The 21,127-nt window shown below is 41.5% G+C and overlaps 1 protein-coding gene across 3 annotated transcripts in view; it reads right to left on the bottom strand.

Annotated features, from left to right (window-relative positions):
* Nucleotides 1-3,247: 3,247 nt before the first annotated feature.
* The window catches only part of shdb (Src homology 2 domain containing transforming protein D, b), a 37,135-nt gene continuing 19,255 nt past the window's right edge, over nt 3,248-21,127 (bottom strand). For 2 of the 3 annotated variants that reach the window (XM_084723070.1, XM_084723071.1), the window contains exons 5-8: nt 13,096-13,173; nt 11,016-11,190; nt 8,980-9,099; nt 3,248-4,803 (exon numbers count right to left, since the gene is read on the bottom strand). In XM_084723070.1, coding sequence (XP_084579196.1) covers nt 4,617-4,803; nt 8,980-9,099; nt 11,016-11,190; nt 13,096-13,173 — 560 coding nt within the window. In that variant the 3' untranslated portion in view covers nt 3,248-4,616. The remainder of the gene's footprint in view (nt 4,804-8,979; nt 9,100-11,015; nt 11,191-13,095; nt 13,174-21,127) is intronic. The other variant, XM_084723072.1, reaches the window with a different exon arrangement.

Below are 21,127 nucleotides of genomic sequence, written 5' to 3'. Positions count from 1 at the left end.
ATCTCTGAAGCGAGAAAAACACACCAGTTCCACCCTGTTGGACCCCATTGCTCATAGTAACAGTAAATGATTCAGGACCTTTAAAGACCAACACGTATTTAGGCACAGTACAGCTACTTTGCAGGGAAACATTAAAGGGGCATTACACCAATATTACACATGAAGTCCAGTTTACTTGTCAGGAGCAGTGCTACTCAGCCTGTATGTATGTCTTCTGTTGTTGAGGGGTCTTTAGTTTGACCCATACTAATGACTAAAAGTCAGGATGTCTCTGCGTCTCCTGCTTTGATTTTTGCTTTAAAATTTTTAAAAATATGTCTGTCACAAGTCCCCGTTTTGTGGACGTGCAGCGCTAAATTGACAGATCACCTCTTCGATGGAACCTCTGACATCTTTTTGTCAGTAAAGGATTTAAGATATTGACCCACTTTAAATGTTTTGTCTTACTTGACCTTTAACCTTGGGTGGTCTCTAAAGATTAAAATTACTTCTTTTTTTCTTTTTTTTTTAAAGTCTTGGGCAAAACCGCAATAATACTGTTTTCATAGTAACCATTTAATACCAGCAATTTTCTTGTTAATGTCAAATGTTTAAACCAATCATGTGATTGGTTGTGTGTGTATGTGTGTGTGTGTGTGAGAGAGAGTAACATCTGAAGTTGGTGCTACTCTCCACAGCTAATCTCTCATACTACAAGACCCATCAGCCTAAAATGTTTCTAGACATTTTTGACAGTATACTGAAAGACCTACTGTGGTTGTGGTTATTTACAATTTGAAAGAATTAGAATTTGAAAATTATTTTATTGACAGCTCTGTCTTATACCGACTCCTTATGCCTTTTAACCTGCCAGTAGGAGCCAGAGGGGGTGAAAAGTCTACAAGGTGGCTAGACTAAACACAAAGCTGACCAAGTCTGTTGCAGGCCAAATTTTGGCCTTTGCTGTGGCTCAAAATCTGACATCCATAGAAAAATTTTGTCTCATCTTACCACTCTGCAGATGAGCAGTCGCCACATTGAAGCGTTCAAGTTATGCTGGTAAACAGATGAGAGACAATGCACATTTCAATACAAAAATCTACTGTAACTTGCTTAAATCTGAACCAGTTTTCATTCAGTTTGGTTTGTTACAAATTTAAGAACTCAAACATGTTAGCGGTCACTTCTGAAGAAGGTATTTTGCTATTATTGAACTCATATAGGCCCATTGTATGTGTGTATGCATGTTCTGTGGTTTACTCACATGTTCTCTGGCTCTGTGTTGATCACAGGTGTTCATTCCTCCAAGCCTGTCGGATGGATTAACAGCTGCCGTCACCGCGTAATCGTTGACACCCCACCAGATCTGACATTGCACACGTTCTGATTCGGATATGACAGCTGCACACACACATTTCACATTTTACACACCCCAGACTTGTGGTATAATGCTGCAAAGACGAACGGCACCATTTGTTCCAACCTACACAAATGCGCTCATAAAAATACAGCTTTAAATCTAGAAGAAATGAGCTGATGGAAACACTGAAAAAGCAGGTAAGAGCTAAACAAAAAGCCAGAGAAATGTGAGCATGATATTTGTTTGATTTTTACATGCTGCACTGCCACTGTCGTTATTATTCATATCCCTCCCCGGGGAACCTTGTTTGAAAAATGGGACTATAGCAGCCCCCCTCCATGTCACCGTCTCTCTCACTTACACTCACAAACACCCACGCATGCACACACACACACACTTGTTTGGAGTCTTGTTGGGGAAGTACATCCAGGCAGCGTCTCCCTCCTCCCTCCTCTCCCCTCCCTCATTTCCCTCCTTCCCTTTTTTTTCTCTTCCTTCACTCTTTCCCCCCAATAGAGAGTGATCCAGCTAGTCTCCTCTCTCCGTCACGCGGGTAATCAGCCTCTGCTATTTCATTTGGCTCAGTAATGAAAGCAATCCCAGCGCTTTTCACTGCGGCGCAGCCCAAATAATGAGGGCTGCCTCACCCCTCCTCAGCCACACCTCACCCCCCAGTCCTCACCCTCTCTCCCTCCCAACCCTGCTGTTAATGGATGAAGGAAAGCAAATGTGTATGTGCGCTTGAGTGTGTGAAGCACGAGATCTTGCCAAGTCCTTTGTGCTTCCTTTCCTTTTTTGTCTGGGTTGAAAATGAGTCTATTGTATAAAATTTGATCAGCTATACTCTTAATCTGAATATCTGGAAGTGTTTTCTTCTTGAATCAAACACCAAACTGAAAGGATTTTTCATCAACATAAGCGGTTCACGATCTTTACTGCAGGTGACCTCCAAGTAATTCAAATAGAGCTGCAACAATTAGTCTATCAATTGATTTGTTGCTGACTGTTAACTTCATTGCCAAATATTTTGACAATCAATCGGTTCAAGTTATTTTTTAACAAAAAATGTTTCAAATAAAAATAAAATATATTTAAAATAGAAAGTATATTTTCTGATTTCTGGATTGTAGACATTTAAAGAGTCATTTGGGGCTTTGGGGTTGTATGTCTATGAGTTGTGAGAAATTCAGCAGTAATTTTCCTTTTGCCAGTTTTGACTTGAGTTTAGAGGCCTGAAAAGTTAAAATTGAATTATTTCACAAGAAATAAGCAAAAGTCTGTAAATAAACAATATTTTGTGATCTTGTTTAGCTTTTCATTATTTCCTACCACAATTAATTTTACACACTTCTTATCTGGGTTCCAGGCCCCAGGTTGGTAACCACTCATCTACATTCAACAAAAATATAATGCAACACTTTTGTTTTTGCTCCGATTTTTCATGAAGTAAAATATCTCCAACTATGCACACAAAAGGTTTCTTTCTCTCAAATTTTCTTCACAAATGTGTTAAAAATCTGTCAGTGAGCACTTCTCCTTTGCCAAGACAATCCAATAACAACACAAATACACCTTTTGTGTTCATAGAAAACATCTCACAGGTTGCACATCTACAGGTTGTTAGACGTTCAGCAGTAATTTTTCCTTCTGCAGTTGCTTTTGATTCATATTTTAGATACCTGCAAGGTTAAAAAGTACACAATATTGTAACAAGGATTTAGCAAAATGATGTAAACAAACATGTTTTTGTGTAGCAGTCTTTTTAGTCTTTCATTATTACCTACTATGATTCATCTTCACACTCCTTGTGCGGTATCCAGCCCCCAGGTTGGGAGCCACTGATCTGGATAAAGAGCTACATGCAGACTCAACACTTTGAATACAGATGAGATGTTTCAACACAGCAGGTAAATTATACATCCCGTCGTCTTTTACTAGTGACAGAAAATGCTGATAATAATAACAATTAATACAACCAGTCAAATTAGACTTTTGAATGTAGAAATAATGGTTTAAATAATTATTCCATTTGTCATTTCCACTGGTCATAAATGCGTTGGTGGAAGTTGGCTCTCCTCTGAAATCAGTTTTTGCCACACGACACTGCAACCAGGCAGCAGACATGGGATCCCATTCCAGATGGCAGGCATTTAACTCAAATACAACTCCCCAACCAGCATGTAATGACTTGGCCAGCCGACAATATGTAGGAAGTGTGAGAACGTGGCCAACAGCCATGAAGTTTTGAGAGTTCGATTGAGAGTTTCCTGAATAGCATCTCGTTGTTTCAGATGTAGCCTCCAGCTCAGCTTCCAATCAGTGAAAATGACAATGACAGCAGTGACAGGTTGCTTTTTACAAACCCAGCATTGTCTTCCAAATGCAACGTAGGCAACCGACAAAGAGATACAGGTCAGCAAGGTCAACACACGTACCAATACAACACAGCGTCTCTGTTGCTTACGATGAACAATCAACAAGTAACGTGGAGACGATGTGTCGAGCAAATCCTCGACGCACAGCAGCATGACAGTGAAGAACAGACTGGATGAAAATTAACAGGTGTGGCTTTGTGTAGAAAAGCATCAGAAATATCACTGCTGTTGGTAAAAACCTTTTATCTTTGAAAATAGCACTGGTTTTTGAGTGGAAACGTGAATTTTCCAACATTTACAAAAGGGTTTCTAAGGGTTTCTCATCTTATACAGTACAATTTTATGTATTGATTCTGGTATAAACATGAAAAATCAGCAAAATATGACTTCTGAGGTTTTCACCTAACAACAGCAATATTTTTACCTGTGTCAATGAGGTGTTTTTTTGTGAAACAGCAGTAATTAAATCTAAATCCTCTGCAGGTTTTCTGTAAACTGGGGCATCAGTACATTCAGATGTCCTCCCAGCTACAGCTCTGCTAACCTCCTCTGCATTTCAGTCAGCTGTGAAAGAAATGTAATAAAGAAAGGGAGAATTTCAGATGTCCTAAAGTCTGCCCCTTTGGTTCAGAGAGGAGATGAGAGAGAGAGAGGAGTTACAGCAAAGGTGGCCTAAAGTTCAGGTATTGCATTTCATGTGAATCGATCCCCCGGATGTTAGAGACACTTGGCACAGGTACAACAGCAGTGGAGAGTGAGGGCATTAGCCCCTGGCGTGTTGAATCATCAAAAGCAGTCCAGTCAAAAAAAGAAGAGAGAACTCCACTGGGAAGATCCCGTCAAACATTCAAGTTTTACTGTACGTGTCCGATCACAATGTAATCCCAAAGAGTCAGGGTCAGTCAGAGTGTCTGCACCAACACGGGGAACAGCAAGGACAGGTGCTCGGCACCTCGGATCGGGAGTTTGTGTGTGGTGTAGAAGTGGATGACTTCTGGGATGGTGTCAAAGGGAGGGCTGTTCTGTCCCAGCACGTACTTGCCGTCTTTGCACTGGGTGAACTTCATGTGCATGAAACCCTGACAGCTCCTGTGAGGGAAAAATAGGAAGAATGCAATGAGAAAGGAATAATAATATGTCATCACTTAATCTGATCCTATTAGATATATGTGTGTAATTTTGTCATAATTAGCACATGAATTCTTGAGTTATGGCAAAAAAAAAATGTGTTTAGTGGAGTCACTGTGACCTGAACCTTTGAAATGGATATTTGTCCCAAATTTGAAGAAATTCCATCCAGGAATTCTTGAGATATTGTGTTCACAAGAATGGGACAGATGTACAGACAACCCAAAAACATAATGCCTCCGGCCACAGCTGTCGCCATAGCAGAGGCATAAAAAGAGACAGGAAAGAGACACAAGAAGAAAGAGAACGGGAGAGATACAATATGAAAGTGAGAAAGAAGAGTAGGAGAGAGAAGAAGGATGACATGAAATGTGGAGCACATAAAACACCGTGCAGCCTTCCACACATTTTGTCACATAATGACATGGTGGGAATGACAGCCTGGATTTATGTCCATGTCTTTTTCCTGCACTTTGGAGGACGTGATTCTAACCAAGATTTAACACCGTGTCACAAATTAGGAAGGGAGGGACATGATGATGGATGAATGAGTGGTGTAACGGCACATGAGAGTGAGAGGGACGAACACTGGACTGTGACAGTGGCTGAGCCGAGAGAACCACACTGGTTCCCCTCCCTTTAAGTGTCAGGCAGCCGGGACAGGACTTCCCCTTTAAGAGCCAGCCAGCCAGTCATGATGTACATCTAATTATAGAAGCAGAGGGAAAGACAAGGGCTGAGACCGGTCACCATAATTGTCATTGTTCTAGTAAACCAAATTAAAATTTGAAGAGCAGTGAAACCAAAAACACTCCACTGTGACTACAGGCAGCCAAACAAAACAGGCAGTTTATGATCGTCCCGGCGGCCTGCAGAGCACCGATGCTTCATCACGTCAGAGCTGACAGTCGGCTTTCATCCACTCCTGTTTGTTTTGGGACAGTTTGTATCTCGTGCTACGTTAGAAGCTACCAGTACTCTTTCATTAATATTCATGCTGTTTTGAATCTGGCAGGTCCGTCTGACTCACTTTGGAGTGTCTCTTCATTTTGTCTCCATTTAGCAACCTTCGTCATTCCTCCCATCGTCCACATTACTGTGTAATCTTAACATGCAGTGGGTGTGGTTGACTTTTTCTAAGGAACGCCACAATGGCCAGAGCATAGATGCCGTGTTATTATAGAAAATGTTCTTATCGCACAAGCTGTCCTTGCTGAAGGACAACATGAAGGTAGTGTCAATATCTTACAACAACCAGCAAAGCAGTCACCCTGATAAAGACTAACTGACTGCATCTATCCAGTCTAAACACAGACATGATGGACAATGATGCTCTCTGGAGACATTTAAAGGAAATTCCAGTTTAGCTATGATCATCTTTATGATAACATTGTTCATCAAAGTAATTACTGGTATCTGGGAATACAGCAACAGGTCAAGAAACGCAAGTGACCTGGCGATCAAACAAATAGGCTAATGGTTTAATCATATTATCAGACCACTGTGTTTGAAGGTATGTGCCACAGGATTAAAGTGTCCACCGCTCACCTGGCTGAAAGACTTTCCCAGGTGGTGGAAGGACAATAACAAGTGGGACAAAAAAACAACTTCCGCACTCTATTTAATTACATATACAAGCTTTTGGTCATAATCCCTCTACAGGCATACAACCCAAACAGAAAACAAGAGCACTTAAGTGTTTATACATTCCATTAAATGGCCCTGATGCAAAGCAGCTGACACAAGGTTGTACTCAAGGGTATTGTAGGCCACTGGAATGTGTGGACTACAAAGATGGAGGACAAAAGAAAAACATATCATGGTTTTAGAAGCAAAGCCCCCTCCCCCTTCCAGTGGAACACCATGGGACCTTACTCTGGAATAAATATGAACAATAGTCACTGGCAAGAGACAAATATTTTTTGTTCTCAAACTAAAAGATAATTTCACTGGTCAAGAAGTGTGTAGTGTAAAATTTTTGAAGTATCAGATTATGAAGATACGTAATTAGAGAGACAACACACCCAACAGGCGAGTATGTGACAGAATGACTTTCTCCCTTCAAAAATACCAACACTAGCCACTGACACTATGATGCCTGCATGTTTTCCTACTGGGATTTAGTCACACAAGTAACGTGTCTTATTCATTCTTTGTCTTCACAGCTGATAAAAGGACCAGAGGTTGCTACATAAAACACCTCGGGTAAGATAACATTACAAGGGACAGCGATATTCGTCTTGATGATGTACATTGTGCGAGAGGAGAGATGTAGCTCAGCAGTTTCACGTCCCAAGTCTCTTTTTTGATATTTCTTGTGCCTTCCTTGAACCAGACGTCATTCTGGTCTGCCACCTTGCAGACTGTCACAAAGCTCTTGTTTCTGCTCAGAGGAGTGAGGAGCAATCTCTAAGGAAGATACACAAGCCAAGAACATCAAGGATTCCAAACAGCAATGATATTTAATGCAAGACGATGGGAACCCTAAACATAATTTTGTTTCATTTAAGTTTATTTCATCCACAATTTGTTTTGTTATGTCATAAATCTCACTAACCATGGCCAAAGATGTTGCAATGTTCTTTCATTGCCATTGATGAGCATGGAAGCCTATTAGGTCTGCAAACTATGACAAATGACTCCATAACAACAAGTAAATGTGTCTAAATGGAGCCATGAAGGCGGGGGGTGGAGGTTACCGTTTGTGTCAGTGTGTATACAGTAGACAGACGCTGGCCGATCCAGCTGCAACGCTTCAGAGGAAAGGATGTCTTATCACTTTTAAAAGATATTTCCTCATTTCCTGTCTTTTTGCATGATTTCCTTGCATTCTTGGTAGGAGGAACTAAGACGCAAGGAAAAGACACAAATGAGGGAAACATGGATGCAATTTTAGAGACTTGGGATTTACCCAATGAAAACAGAGATAGATTTTTGTGGAAAATTTCATACACCATAAATAACAGAGCTATGAAAAACATGGGGCAAATTTAGAGGTAGAACCAACAATTCCAAATTACACAGGAAAACGGTGTGTATGTATAACTGTTAAAAGAAAGTAAGGTCAAAGTCTTCAAATTGCGATGGATGTTTGTGAGTTTGGGGAATATTTTACCTTTCACCTTCGTCTTCTCCTCCAAAGTCATTTAGCTAACCAGAAACTTTGTCTAAAACCTGTAAGATCATTCGACTGCTCTTGTTTCACAAACTGACGTTTCCCCTTAAGCTGATTTAAGATCTAATCAGCTTCAGTTCTTTTCAGATTGTGACATGTTGTTCTTTGTTTTGTTAAGAGTCCTTTTCCAGTCCAGCCTCTAAATGAAACTGAAATCATGTAAGATGTTTGAATTGATTGAATTGGATTTTGTGGTTTCAGAAGAAGTATCACTTTTTCCAAACCCCTCATGTGCCAGCTGAGGAACTGGTGCCAGCAGTGACCTTGTTGCTTGAGCAAATGTGCATGTGTGTGTGTGTGTGCGTGTCAAACCCACTCTACTCATGTAAATGAGTAATGCATGAGCTTGTTTGTATGTCAGCACAACACAGTGTCACTCCTGCACCCCCCTCCTCCTCCCTCCTCCTCCCTCTACGGTTCCCTTCTTGTGTGGCCCACAGAAGGTAATTCATATTCATTAGTGATTACGGGGAGGATGATGTGTGCACTGAAGTGTGCTATACCTGCCTGATTACCACTTAGGAGGCCCACTGGGGCCAAAGAGGGACGCCATGGAGAGGGGCCAAGGACTGGGTGAGGACAGAGGGATGACGGGAGAGCGGTGTGAGGCTGGGACGATGGATCATGGTGGTAATTACAAGGGAGAGATTTGACCAGATAAGCAGTATTGTGCCCTGCAAATGAGTATCGGGAGAGAAATCAGCGTGGCAATGATGTTGAGTGGGGGGGGGGGGGGTGATGGTGGAGGGGAGGCAGGGAGAGACAGATGGAGAGGTGTGGAGACTGCGATATGAGATCAGTAGCTCAGGTGCCTTGCACACACTTTGCACACAAGTCGAACAGCGGAAAGAATGAGAAGTTCATGCAATTAAATTGCAGAGCTGTTAACTGGGGAATGATATTGAAGGTGCAGTTGTTTGGTTTACTTGTTGGGTCAGTGTGTCTGTGTGTCCAAGTCTTACCGTAAGGACAAGGAGTAGTCAGAGCGATTGGTCTGACTGTTCCTCACCAGGTAGCTACACTCTTTACACAGCGTTAGCAGTGACTCTGCCTCCGAACGTGACAGGGAGCCGTGGTACCATCTGACAGACAGAACACACACACACACACACACATTAAATTAAAGTAAATTAATCTGGTTATTATTTTCATGATTAATAAATGTCAAAATTGCTCATCATAATTTCCCCAAACCCAAAGTGACGTCTTCAAAATTGCTTCAGACTAGTATAGTGTATCAAGTGACACGTACCAAAGCACAATAAAAATATTACAATAAAAAGGAAAAACTCATGTGGACCAACACAACCAGTAAGTCAGATAATTTCTTCCATAATGATGATATTCTCTTAGACACGACTTGGCCAGGTATACTGAACTCTACAGGTTGACAGAGATGCAGTTTCTCTGTTGGAAGCAGAGCTGAAGGAAACCTCATCAGAGATCATCAGGGAGTAATGGGGCATAATAATCAACTACCATCCTCAAGGGAATTTGTGAACATGTATGTGTTTGTGAGTGCAATGCTGTGTGTGTCGCATGTGTGCTTAAGGGGTGTCATGTGCCTGGATTTCATTAGTAAGACGGCCTTTTATGTGCACAGAAACAACACATAAATAACACCAATGATGTCTGAAATTACAAGACCAAAGTAAATGTGTGTTTTTAATGGTCTGACTTAATTAGTTCTCATTCTAACCTTTCGCAATTTTCTAAGCTCTGATGAGCGCTGCTTAGCCGAAACACATAACAGTTTCGTTTTAATGTGTCCACGCCCTTTAATAGATCAAAGTGGTGCAATAAAATGGATTTTTATCTTAATTTGTGGGACGTACACCTCTGCTTTCCCTCAGATATTCGAAAGACATCCACAGCCTGCAGGGATTAATAGCATATGCTAATTGTATTTACATGCACAAATAATTGCATAATACAGGTTTGTTTGATGTCTGATTTAAACATAACTCAGAGTAATGTTGAGTCTTATTTATTACTGTACTTGGATTGCCCCATGTGCAAATAGACTCACAAGGAATCAATTGTGGGTACCTTTTGATATTCGCTGATGTCAACTGTATGGACAGTACCATTACGGCTATTCTTCCTCATGCTTACAGCCTGTGAGAGTTCAGCAGTCCTATAAGTTTACTGCAAACCACACTTTGCGATATGGATCTAATAAACCTGCATACAACATCAAGGTTTACATAGACTGTATAATCACACCTACTGAATCATAAGCTGTGATACAAGTCAATGTACAAGAAAGCGTCATTAGTGTGTGTGATCAGCCTGCATCATCCATCTGTGCCACTATAATGACTGAAATGAAGCCAAGCAAGAATCGAGACCTTGCAAAACTGGTATTTATGTGTATGGAAAAAAAAAATCCAAGACAAGGAGGAGAATGTGGAAAAAAGAGGCCAACTAGGGACACGAATTTTGTAAAGAGAGCTTGAGGTAATGTTTAGTATCTATAACAATCCAACTATGCCAAAATAGCAAACCTAAATGTACTTTTGTGCATTCCTATTGGTTAGTTAGTACAGTGATTTTCAATTTTTTGTTGCCAAGGCATACCAAGGGACAAGCCAAAGTCTCAAGGGACACCTGTATTCATATCCCTGCATAATAGCCTCTATAACCAACCTAACCAACAAAGACAACAAATACTAATCAACTAAAGGCAGAGTTCTCATAGTGTATTTAGGAAAGAAATAAGGCATCAATCAATCAGGGCCTTTGATGTGTCACACTCTAATAATTCCCACCATCCATCAACTGTGTGAATGGCGAAAACTGGGGTTGCGTTTGACAGGTTTTTTAAGGATTTTTTTAGGGTATAGAAATTAATAGCAGCAGACACTCATTCAGTGGCAAAAAGTCACTGAATACCAGGACATGTAAGCCTCTTAATCTGATTAAACCTTAACCAGAGCATCTGGCACATTGCGGTATGTCAATGTAACTCGGGTTTAACAGAAGACTGCATACATACACCTGTTTCTCCAGAGGCAGAGTCGGATCCACTCTCTCCCCCACCAAGGAGAGGCCTTCCTGTGGCATCCGAAACTTCATCCCCCCTCCTGCCAGCGGGCTGGACCTGGGCCCCGGAGGACGCAACCGCTCTGTGGGCGACGAGGAGCGGTCCCACTCTGCGCCGTCAAACTGCACTGTTGGCAGACAAGGGAAGAGAAAAAGTGAGTCACAGTATTTACACAGTGCTAGGATCAAAAGGAATTAAATCTCTCAGCCAGACTTGGGTAAACATAAGACATCCGGCTATTGCAGCAGAAGAGACCTCTCATGGACGGGTCAAATTAGAGGACAGCAGGTCCTGATCTAACATACGGAAAAACTATCAGCATCATCACGATTACAATCATCAACTCTTTTACGAGACCCAGAGGGCAGATAGAGACAGGAAAATTGGCGTCTTCACTGCATGACTGTCGAGCACATCTTTGTCTTCCAGCAGACTGCATGGCAGATGTCTTGATACTGACTATAGTGATTCTTAGGGCTGGGTATCAGCACTTAATACTACTCACTGTAACTCTGCGTGGAAAAACTTAAACACAGGCTTGTTTAATTTGATTTCAATAAGAATCCCACCTAGAGACAGGCATTAAGGACAACTATATAGAAAACAGTCTTCTTGCAAATGTTCTTGTTATAGCATCCGTATTAAATTGAGACCGTTTCATAACCAGTTTAAAAACTATTTGCAGTAGCTTTATAACTATAATCCACCACCAAGTAGTGTTGAGAGTCAAAAAAATGCCTGGGATTTGATTCTTTTTGTCAGCAGACCTACAGAAAAATTGGTTGGTTTTGAGTTCTACAGTTTGGAAATAAATCTATGATAAAAATAAATAAATGCATAAAATGTGGAAGGATTATTTCCGGAATGCTTCCATTCACATGACTGGTACCAAATGAAGTAAAAAGAAAGGTATTAAATGAAGTGCTCTACTGGTATCAGTATCACTTAAAGGCAGGGTTTCTCAAGTATGGTCCGTGGGCCAAAGGTGGCCAACAAAAAATATTTGTGTGGCCCCTGAAAGAATGAAATGCATGTCTATATTTTAATCATTCCATTTTCGCACTTTGACTTGCAATAGCCTACATTCAATACATCACTTGGTTCTGTGTCATGCTGCACCCCCTAACAAGCATCTGTTAGATTAAGAATGAAAACTTGACAACTTTACTTTCGGTTGCATAGCAACTAGTGGCACCTTAGGAGCGTTGCAAGAAATATGTTCTGTCATCAGCGTTTGTGCTGTTAGCTAAAGTTATCGATTTCAGTGGACCACTCTGCAATTTAATGTGGACACGAGATGAATAAGCCACCACAAAAAAAAAAAATGCTGTATCGTTGAGGAGAAAAGGAGGTTTCAAAAAATTATCAACTAACTTTGTTAGACCTCTACGGACAGATAAAGTGATCAGCCTTGTCTGCAAACATTTGAACTCGATGCTCAAGGAATTTAATGTTAAATGCCATTATGAGACCAAATTCTAAGGATTTTCCTGTGTGGCCCTCAATGTAATGCTGACACCTTACACTGGCACTCTGAAACTCTGAGAACCCCTGCTTTAAGGGGCACTGGTATTGATTTTTTTTTTAAATGATACCCGACCCTGCTGATTCTATTCTGCAGCAAATTACGTTACAGACTGAAGTGTTATTTACCCCTCTTGCGCCTGATTTTGGTGCGATTCAATCTACAGAACTTGTAATTAAACATTACATGTACCACCACCCTACTAAGTACCCTGACACGACATCCTAATTTACAGCAAGCTTTTCATGCATAGCTGATGCAAGAGTGGAATTTGGTGAGAAGTGAGCGCTTTAAACCCAAAAAGAACGGACAACCCAACAAAAGCAACAGGCAGGGGCAGATGCAGGTGGTGCAGATGCAGGCAGCTGGGGGTTTAGGATAGAGGTAGAGCAGATGTAGGACAACAGTTAGGGTCATGAAGGTCAGGGTGGCTGCATATGCACGTGTTCGTGGTGATAAAGGGCGGCAGGGTAAGGGGGGAGGGTTGTGTTCAGGGTGGGAGGTCACCTTGCTCTCTGATGGGGGGCTCCTCCTCCAGCTGACCCACCGGGGCAGGCCAGGGCAGCTCCGACAACTCCCTCATTTCTAATAGAGGGGAGGAGGGGAGCAGGGAGGAGGAGGAGGTGAGAGAGAAAAAGGGAGCGACAGAGTGAGAAAACAGCAGATGGGTTGGAACAAAGTTAACTAACAGAAGATGTGTGAGAGAAATGGTGATGATTAAGACGTGAGACTGAAGATCAGGTGCAAGATTTTAATGTGAGAGTTAAAGTGAGATGTGGAAAAGGTGCAAGACAGGGATGCCCTGTTGAGAGTGGGTGAGGTGACATGTGACTGCAGATAACATGGATGTGGACTTATCAATAATATAATATGTCAATGTATTAGCTACAGTAGATGTCCCTAGTTAGGAGAAGCAGAGAAGGACAGGCACAGATGGCCAGATTCAGCAACAAATGATGTTTTAGCTACTTTAAAAAAAAGGTCCATGTAAAAAAAAAAACAATCAACACAAAATCAATCAGTGCATACTATATTTAGAATATTTTCACCATTTTACTTAAAGGTCAGGCTGCCTTTTCTGATGTAAAATCTCTATTACAGAAGCCAAATATCACCCTCTCTAGACCAACCAAACTCCATAGGCAAAATCAGTCATTTTACCTTGCAGAGCACGGGGATTGCTGTTCTTCTACTGTGCTCAACTGTTACTTTGTTTGTGTTATTGCGCGACTTTGGTGCTTTAAAAGGTTAGTTTTGATTCACAGAAGTCACACAATAACACAATCAAACAAACAAACAGATTGAGGCAGCAACAGACCAGCAACTCCCGTGTTCTGCAAAGTAAAATGAATGATCAAACTTGGGAAGTTGGTGCTGGTACTGGTACTCCTCTCCGCTTCTCTAAACTGGGTGGGTGTCAACCACATCTACTGCAGATAATACACTGACTATGTATAAGTACTTCATACACGCTAAATAATACAAATTGTCCCTTTAACCAAACCTCCTGTCATGAAGTGAAGTAATAGACTCTACATCCTGTCTCTGTGTGTGAAAAAACACAGCCATAAAGTTTCAGAGTCTATATTTACAGTCATTTATCACATGCGTTAAGACTGAAGAAAGCAAAGAAGATGAAACGGAGAGAGCAAGAGAAGTCAGAGGCTGCATTATTTATAGTCATCTGAACGAATCCACTTTAAGAAACTGTCTAGTAGCAGCAATGAAAACAAAACGTGACTTCTTGCGCCATGCAACCCACAGTGTGACAGAGGAACTGAGAAGCGTGGGGGCTGAATAATGCTCCATTCACTGTCCTACCTACAGGAGGAGAGTGGCAGAAGGTGCGCTGTGAGAAAAGAACTGAAAATAGCTCATTATCTACCATGGCAGGCAGCCATCTACTGTAACAGTCTTTACTGCAGCCTTACACACACATACATTATGCGATTTCACTCCGTACATTCAGCTCCTGCTCGCAGCGAAAACGGATTACAAAACAAATAAAAGGAAAAGAGGGGTGACGTCTTAATGAGCCGACAAATCCAAAGACCCCCCAGGCCCACGACATCAAAGGCCATTTGAATGGGCATTTGGAAAGAGACCCAGGCCGTACATACATGCCTCTCACCCTCCCTGGTTAATTATTGAGCAGGCAGACACACTCCGCCACTTTCTCTGGCTCTCTGTGAATTATTGATGCATGGCGCAGTACAATGGCCCCATCTGGAGCGGGCCGCACCTCCGCTGAAGCCAGGATTAAAGTGTGGCCTGGCACCCCTCAATGGGAGACATGCACGCAAACACGCAGGTCCGCACACACACACGCACACACACCTGACACCCGGAAACACCACTACTGCCACACTCTGCTGCCACTCCGTCCACTCGCCACCACTGCACATTTCACACCTCTAATTCTCGAGCAAAACTGAGAGAGATGCATGGAAAAGAGCGAGTGGGGTGTAAATGAGAATCACACAAAAGCAAGTGAAGGGTAACAAGAAAGAAGAGAGAAAATGGAGACAGCCAAGACAATTTCTTACAGATCAGAAATGCGCTCAGCCATCTGAGCGAGAGACAAGCTCAGGTAGTTGTGTTAAAGGGACGAAAGAGAAAATTCCACCAAGATTCCTCCTTCAGTGTTTGAATGGATGTTGTCCTGCTTTAACAAGTCATTTTGTCTCCAGTGTTCATGAATCTTATTGCTATTGTTTTTAAAAATTAAAGAATTTTCCAAACAGTTTGGCTTTGAACATGCAGATTTTAAACCATACACTTGTTTCCGTCAGATTCATCCATTTGGTTTATCCTGATCAACTCATTTGATGTGCCGGAGAAGACTTTTTTTGTGGCCAGGCAGTGTATTAGCTCCACATATCACAAAAACATAACTAGCTCCAGCTAGTGAGCTGCAGACTTTACATACTGCTGTGTGTTTTCTTTTGGACACTGCTTTGCAGATGAACCATTTGTGGTTTAGGTTGCCAAATTTTATTACAGAAGATTTGTCTGACATCTCCTCCCAGACAGTCACAGATTCTTCTCCTGTCTCCCACATTCGGTTTCTTGGCGTGTGTGTGAAGTGGGGCGGGGAGGGGTGACAGCCGTTAGTGGTGACAGCCAGTAACAGAAAAAACAAAAATTAATTAGAAATGAGTCAAGTTATTGGTTGCGTTTGAAGCAGGACATTTTGCATCAAGTCACAGTAATGATGTTAAATAAATCAGACAATGCACAGGTAATTTAGTGATATCCCTGCAGGTCTTGAAATAAAATCCAGAGTCCTCCTTGTCTGACCCGGTGGGATATGACCAATTCAAAATGTGGTTGAGACAGAGACCTTCAAGTACTACAACACTACTTCTCAAATATCAAGATAATGTCATTAAACTCAATCTTATTTTCACTGCAGCCAACTGAAGTCAGACACACACATACACACACACACAAACAGACACATGGAACAGAGACAGTCAATAGCAGCCAGACATCGGACAGAAGACGTTAGTGGGTATTGCTGTGTATGTTTGGGTGAGAGCCCAGGCTGTGTAAGCTCACATTATAGCACAGGGATTTAGTGTGATGTGCTAATAAATATGCTGTGAGTGAATTCACAGCATTAAAATGTTAGTACCTTATGCTACAGATTTAATCATTCCACTATCTGTCAGAATATATCTCTACAGTATATCAAGAAATTCATTTTCACTTTCTATTTGTATTAAAACACCAGTGTGTTAGATCTATGGGGATTTACTGGCAGAATACAGCAGAAATTGAACATAATATTCAGAGGTATGTTTTCATTAGTGCATAATCACTTGAAAATAAGAATCACTGTGTTTTTGTTACCTTAGAATAAGCCGTTTATATCTACAGAGGCCCAGTGTTGCACTGCAGTGTTTCTATAGAAGCCCAGAACAGATGACCCAAACTGTGGGTCTAGATAGTGGCTAGTGGCTTTTGCAATTTGTGCAATCTTTTCAGCTATCTATAAGTTCGCCTGCATGCTTGGAAGTAGGGGTATAACATAATATCGAGACACTTGAGTATCACAATAATTTGTTTTGTGACACTATATCAGTTCTCACAGTATCATGGTATTGTGGTACATTCAAAGATTGAAGGCAGTTTAAACTCCTGACTGCTAGATGGCTGTTGTTATCCATCTTCACTTTTCTGATTGTACAAAAAGGTTAACCTTTTAACTCAGATTTTATAAATATGATGGTGTGTTCTTAATGCTGTGAATGCCTTGCTTAAAACACATTAAAAAGATAGCAATATATCACCTTTCTTACAGTATTTCATGAATCATAACCCCTGTATCATATCACCAAATTCTTGCCAATACACAGCTTGGAAGGGGAGGGTGCAACAAGGTGTTTGCAATCTGCAAGTTCACTGTTAGATGCCACTAAATCCTACACACTGGTCCTTTAAATCCATGTACTTTTTCTTAAGTTAACCCACATAACCCCTCATAAACCTGCAGACTCTACCAAGTTAGCTAGGACTGGTGGTAGCTCTCCCCGCTGGCTGAACATACACACCAACACACACACAAACCTCACCTGAGCTCCTCACCCTGATAACAAAAGGCTGAATACCAAGCTAACAAACACACACGCACACACAATCACACCATGCCACTCATTCACAAGACGGGAACATCTGGCTTCTATTCACTTCTAATGGGAACCTGTGGATCTGTCAAACACTGGCGGCTGTTGGTGCTCCGCTTTGTTCTCAATACAAGACAATGAGACACACTAATGGTTTACGGACAAAGGACCCACTCACATCAGTGCTCAGATGATAAAAATCTACCACACTGTATTCATTACATATGCTAAAACAAAGGAGTGTGTTTTTCATCAGTTCTGCCCCCCGTTTTAACCCCACTGATGAAACAGGTGACAGCAATTCAGTCATTTGTGGTCTGCCAGAATCCCACATGTGCCTGGAACCTCAACTGCCTGTGAACAATTATTAAAAATTATCTAAGGGGGAAGGGAGTGACCACCAGACAAGGTTTTCCTCTCAGGACACGTCGACACGAGTGACGGATAAGTGACTTTTCGAGCACACCAGCTGTTTTTTGTGTCGTCGTAATAAAGGAGGAGCAGGTAAAGACAATAGAGCAGCTTCATTAGGCCCATTAATGAAGACATCTGTTTTTCAAACAGCCCTGGCATCCCATCTTCTCCCCGCACACAAAGCCCTTCTGCCGGGCGAAATGGTCCCCATAAGGGCAGACAATTAACACCTTATGCCAGTAGAAGAAAAAAAAAAAAACATTCACACAAGTCCCCATTTTCATGACATGGATCCACACCATTTTGATTTTAATCTTAAAAAGCATCACGCATTGAATATCTTGTCTGCGTATCCATTTTCCAGACATTCATTACACCCATTCCCCTGTGGCTTCACGCTGCTCTCTGTATTGAACATGCCTCTTTCTTCGTTCTTCCTCTTTCACCTATCTTCCTGTAAGTGGGGCATTATCTCTCTTTCCATATTCCCTGGCTCCTCTCCTCTTTTGCCCTACTCTACTTCCATCATCTCTCACATCGCCCCTCTCTCATATTGGTTGGAGAGAGGGGAATCACGAAGGACATGCCTTTTCATTAATGTCAGTGAGGGTTCAGGCTGAAGGAGAAAGAAAGGCGGCGAGGGATGGGGAGAGGGAAGGGGCAACGGAGAGGAAATGTGACAAATAGAAAAAGGAGGCAAGAGTGAAAGACAGACAAGAGTGCTTCCACTGTGCCAGTAAATTGATGAAGAGTCTGGTCAGATGCCCTCAGGGCATGCTCACAGCTACAGAAAGCAGCATGACACCAGAAATGGAAATCTAATTTTCTCTTTTTTTCTCTCATATGTTTGTCTGTACACAATCATACGCAAACATATATTTTCAGCCTCCTGCAGGGACATACACAGACAGGCAGAACAGACCTTGTCAGAGCACATGTATCTACACAAACCAGCACAACACATACACATGCCGACCATCTGTCAAGGTGTCTTTGCAAGCTTTGCGTAACTGAGTTTTTGCTTCTGTATGCATGAACACTTTAAAGAACCCTTCAGCATCAGGGCCATCTGGATGTTTTTCAAAATATTTTTTTATTTCTTCAGAATTTCCTGATTTCTACAGGCATGCTATGAGGTCACTAAGGAATGGTGGAGCTTTGAGAGAGATGCTAACATCAGCATCAGGACTGCCCCCTTATTGCTGACTAAACCATTCGTCAGTGAGAAAAGTCTTAGTAGATCGAGTTTTCATTTATTCGTTAGTGGCAGAAAAGAAAACCCCACGTCAGACTCATCTCAGCATTAGACCCCGGTAATTGTTGCAACACAGACCTCTTCTCATGTAAAGGCTCATTCATGCTCTCATTACATACGGATATGACAACAGACAAAGCCTTTTGTCCATACTCTGCATTCATTTTGTTCGCATTTCTGCATGTTTTCTTAACGCTTATGGATAAGGATGGGACAGAGCTGTATCTCTGTAGGGAGCATAAATGAGCCTCGGAGGCCACAACCGTGAATACAGTGCCATGGTCATTAACAGGGGGCTCCAACCAGGACTCTGATTCTAGGGATGATGAAAACATGGCAGGTTCAGGCGGGGACAAGACAGGTGAAGCAGTTACTTAATGAGTTGTAACTTAGTAAGCTAATTTATAAGTATACATCACCATCCATCCATCATATTGATAAGACCACCAGTCGACTAGGAAAAACTTTAGCTGGGGGCAGCTCTAGTCAGCATGCTAACAACTCATGATGGCATTATTAACATAATGGTGTACAGCAGATTAAGGGTTTGCCATGTTCAGAACTTTAGCTTAACATCACGTTTGCATTTTCCACTTAGCTCTTAACACAAAGTGTGTCTGAGGCTGAATCCATGAGCCACATATGGCAACCCCCTGGTGATGCTGACTAATTCATCCTTTGTGGTATGTATTAAATTTAATCCATCCAATAGTTGCGGAGATATTGCCAATCCTATAATCATGGTGCTGGCATGCTGCTAGCATGGCTAATAACAATGTCAACTATATGGACAGTTCAGGAAAACGTTTGCATTTATGTCTAACAAATATGAGCTGAATTTATGTTTTCAACAACAGCCATTTGCTTGGAATAAAGCAATGAAAATACACGATGTATATCAAATTCCAAATTGCAAAAGAGAAGGAAAATAAACTATGGGATCACAAGGATACCCTATTCAACATCCTTATGTGTGGCATAGAGTTTATCTGAATGGATTAAAAAAGCCTTTTTCTCCCCAGCCTCTTGCTTTTAGGTCGTCACATTCATGAATTTGGGAGCTTCCCTGCACAGCGCCGTGTCTTCTGCTGTTGCCTAATGAGCAGCTGCACTGGAGCAAGTGGAGGATAAGTGCTTTGCTCAATGGCACCATAATAGTAATTGCTAGGGGTGGCAATGTTATTCATTCACCTTCCCCATCCAGATTTCCAGTTGATTTGTGACTCTCTCATCATGTGCCCACGCCTCTGCCTTTAGACGACCATCATCTGCAACAAATGGCTCAAAACTCCTGTATTGGAGCATAAAACCTAAAAACATGAAATACCTGAAACACCCATTCATTAGGTGCAGCCATCAGAGATGTAATGAGATTGTGGCATTCATTAACTCACTAATTGGTGCTGAATGGCTAAAGGGCCAATATCTCACTGCCGGACTGTCTATTGACTTCCAGGAATTAATGAGTGCTGTAATTTGAGCTGGATGCTGGTGACCGGTGACAGCTTTCTAATGTTGTAATTAAAACCCACCGGACTGAGTGAGGCCTGTCACGTCGGTGCCCTCGGGTACTGGCAGGATCACCCTCACACAGCTGGCTGAAGTCGACTCCAAATCCAACAGAAAGTTAACAAAACATTTTAGTGGCAAGCTTATTTTTTGATGCTAACAGGCTGTGTTGCACCAACAAGGATTACTTTTTAAACCAGATTAAATCACAGTTTACCTTTAAATTATGTTGTACCAAACTTTTAAACTAGCTTTACATTAAGAAAGATTAAATTTAAACCTCTCTTTAAACCGCAGTTTAGTTTTTACTCTAAACCAAGACAAGATTTAATTCAGTTGCACCAAACTTTAAGCTCCAATTTAAAATGTGATCCAGGACTAACTTTAAACTAACATTTGAGGATGCTTCACTTTTAAAATGGCGATGAGATGAATTGAAAAATAAAAGCAGAACCTTCACACACCTGCAGGTGACAAAATTTTTTGCTAACTTTTTTGCTAACGCAAACAAAATTAACATTTTAACTCTTTAACTCTTTAGCCTGCTAGCAAACACTAGAATGTTTCTTTTACTGTTTAGCTAGCTAGCAAACTATGTAGCCTAATGTTTTGTGAAGGAATAAAGAGTAGCCAATAGTTTGTCGCAATCTTTCATACCTATAAGGTCCCGACAGCACCCAAATTTATTTTTCATCTGTTTATTTTAATTTGGGAAAGCAAGACTCTCCAAATT

The sequence above is a fragment of the Lutjanus erythropterus genome, chromosome 7, assembly GCF_056507025.1.
Source record: "Lutjanus erythropterus isolate fLutEry1 chromosome 7, fLutEry1.hap2, whole genome shotgun sequence".
Classification (NCBI taxonomy): domain Eukaryota; kingdom Metazoa; phylum Chordata; class Actinopteri; order Lutjaniformes; family Lutjanidae; genus Lutjanus; species Lutjanus erythropterus.
This window is presented reverse-complemented; position numbering and strand designations above follow the sequence as displayed.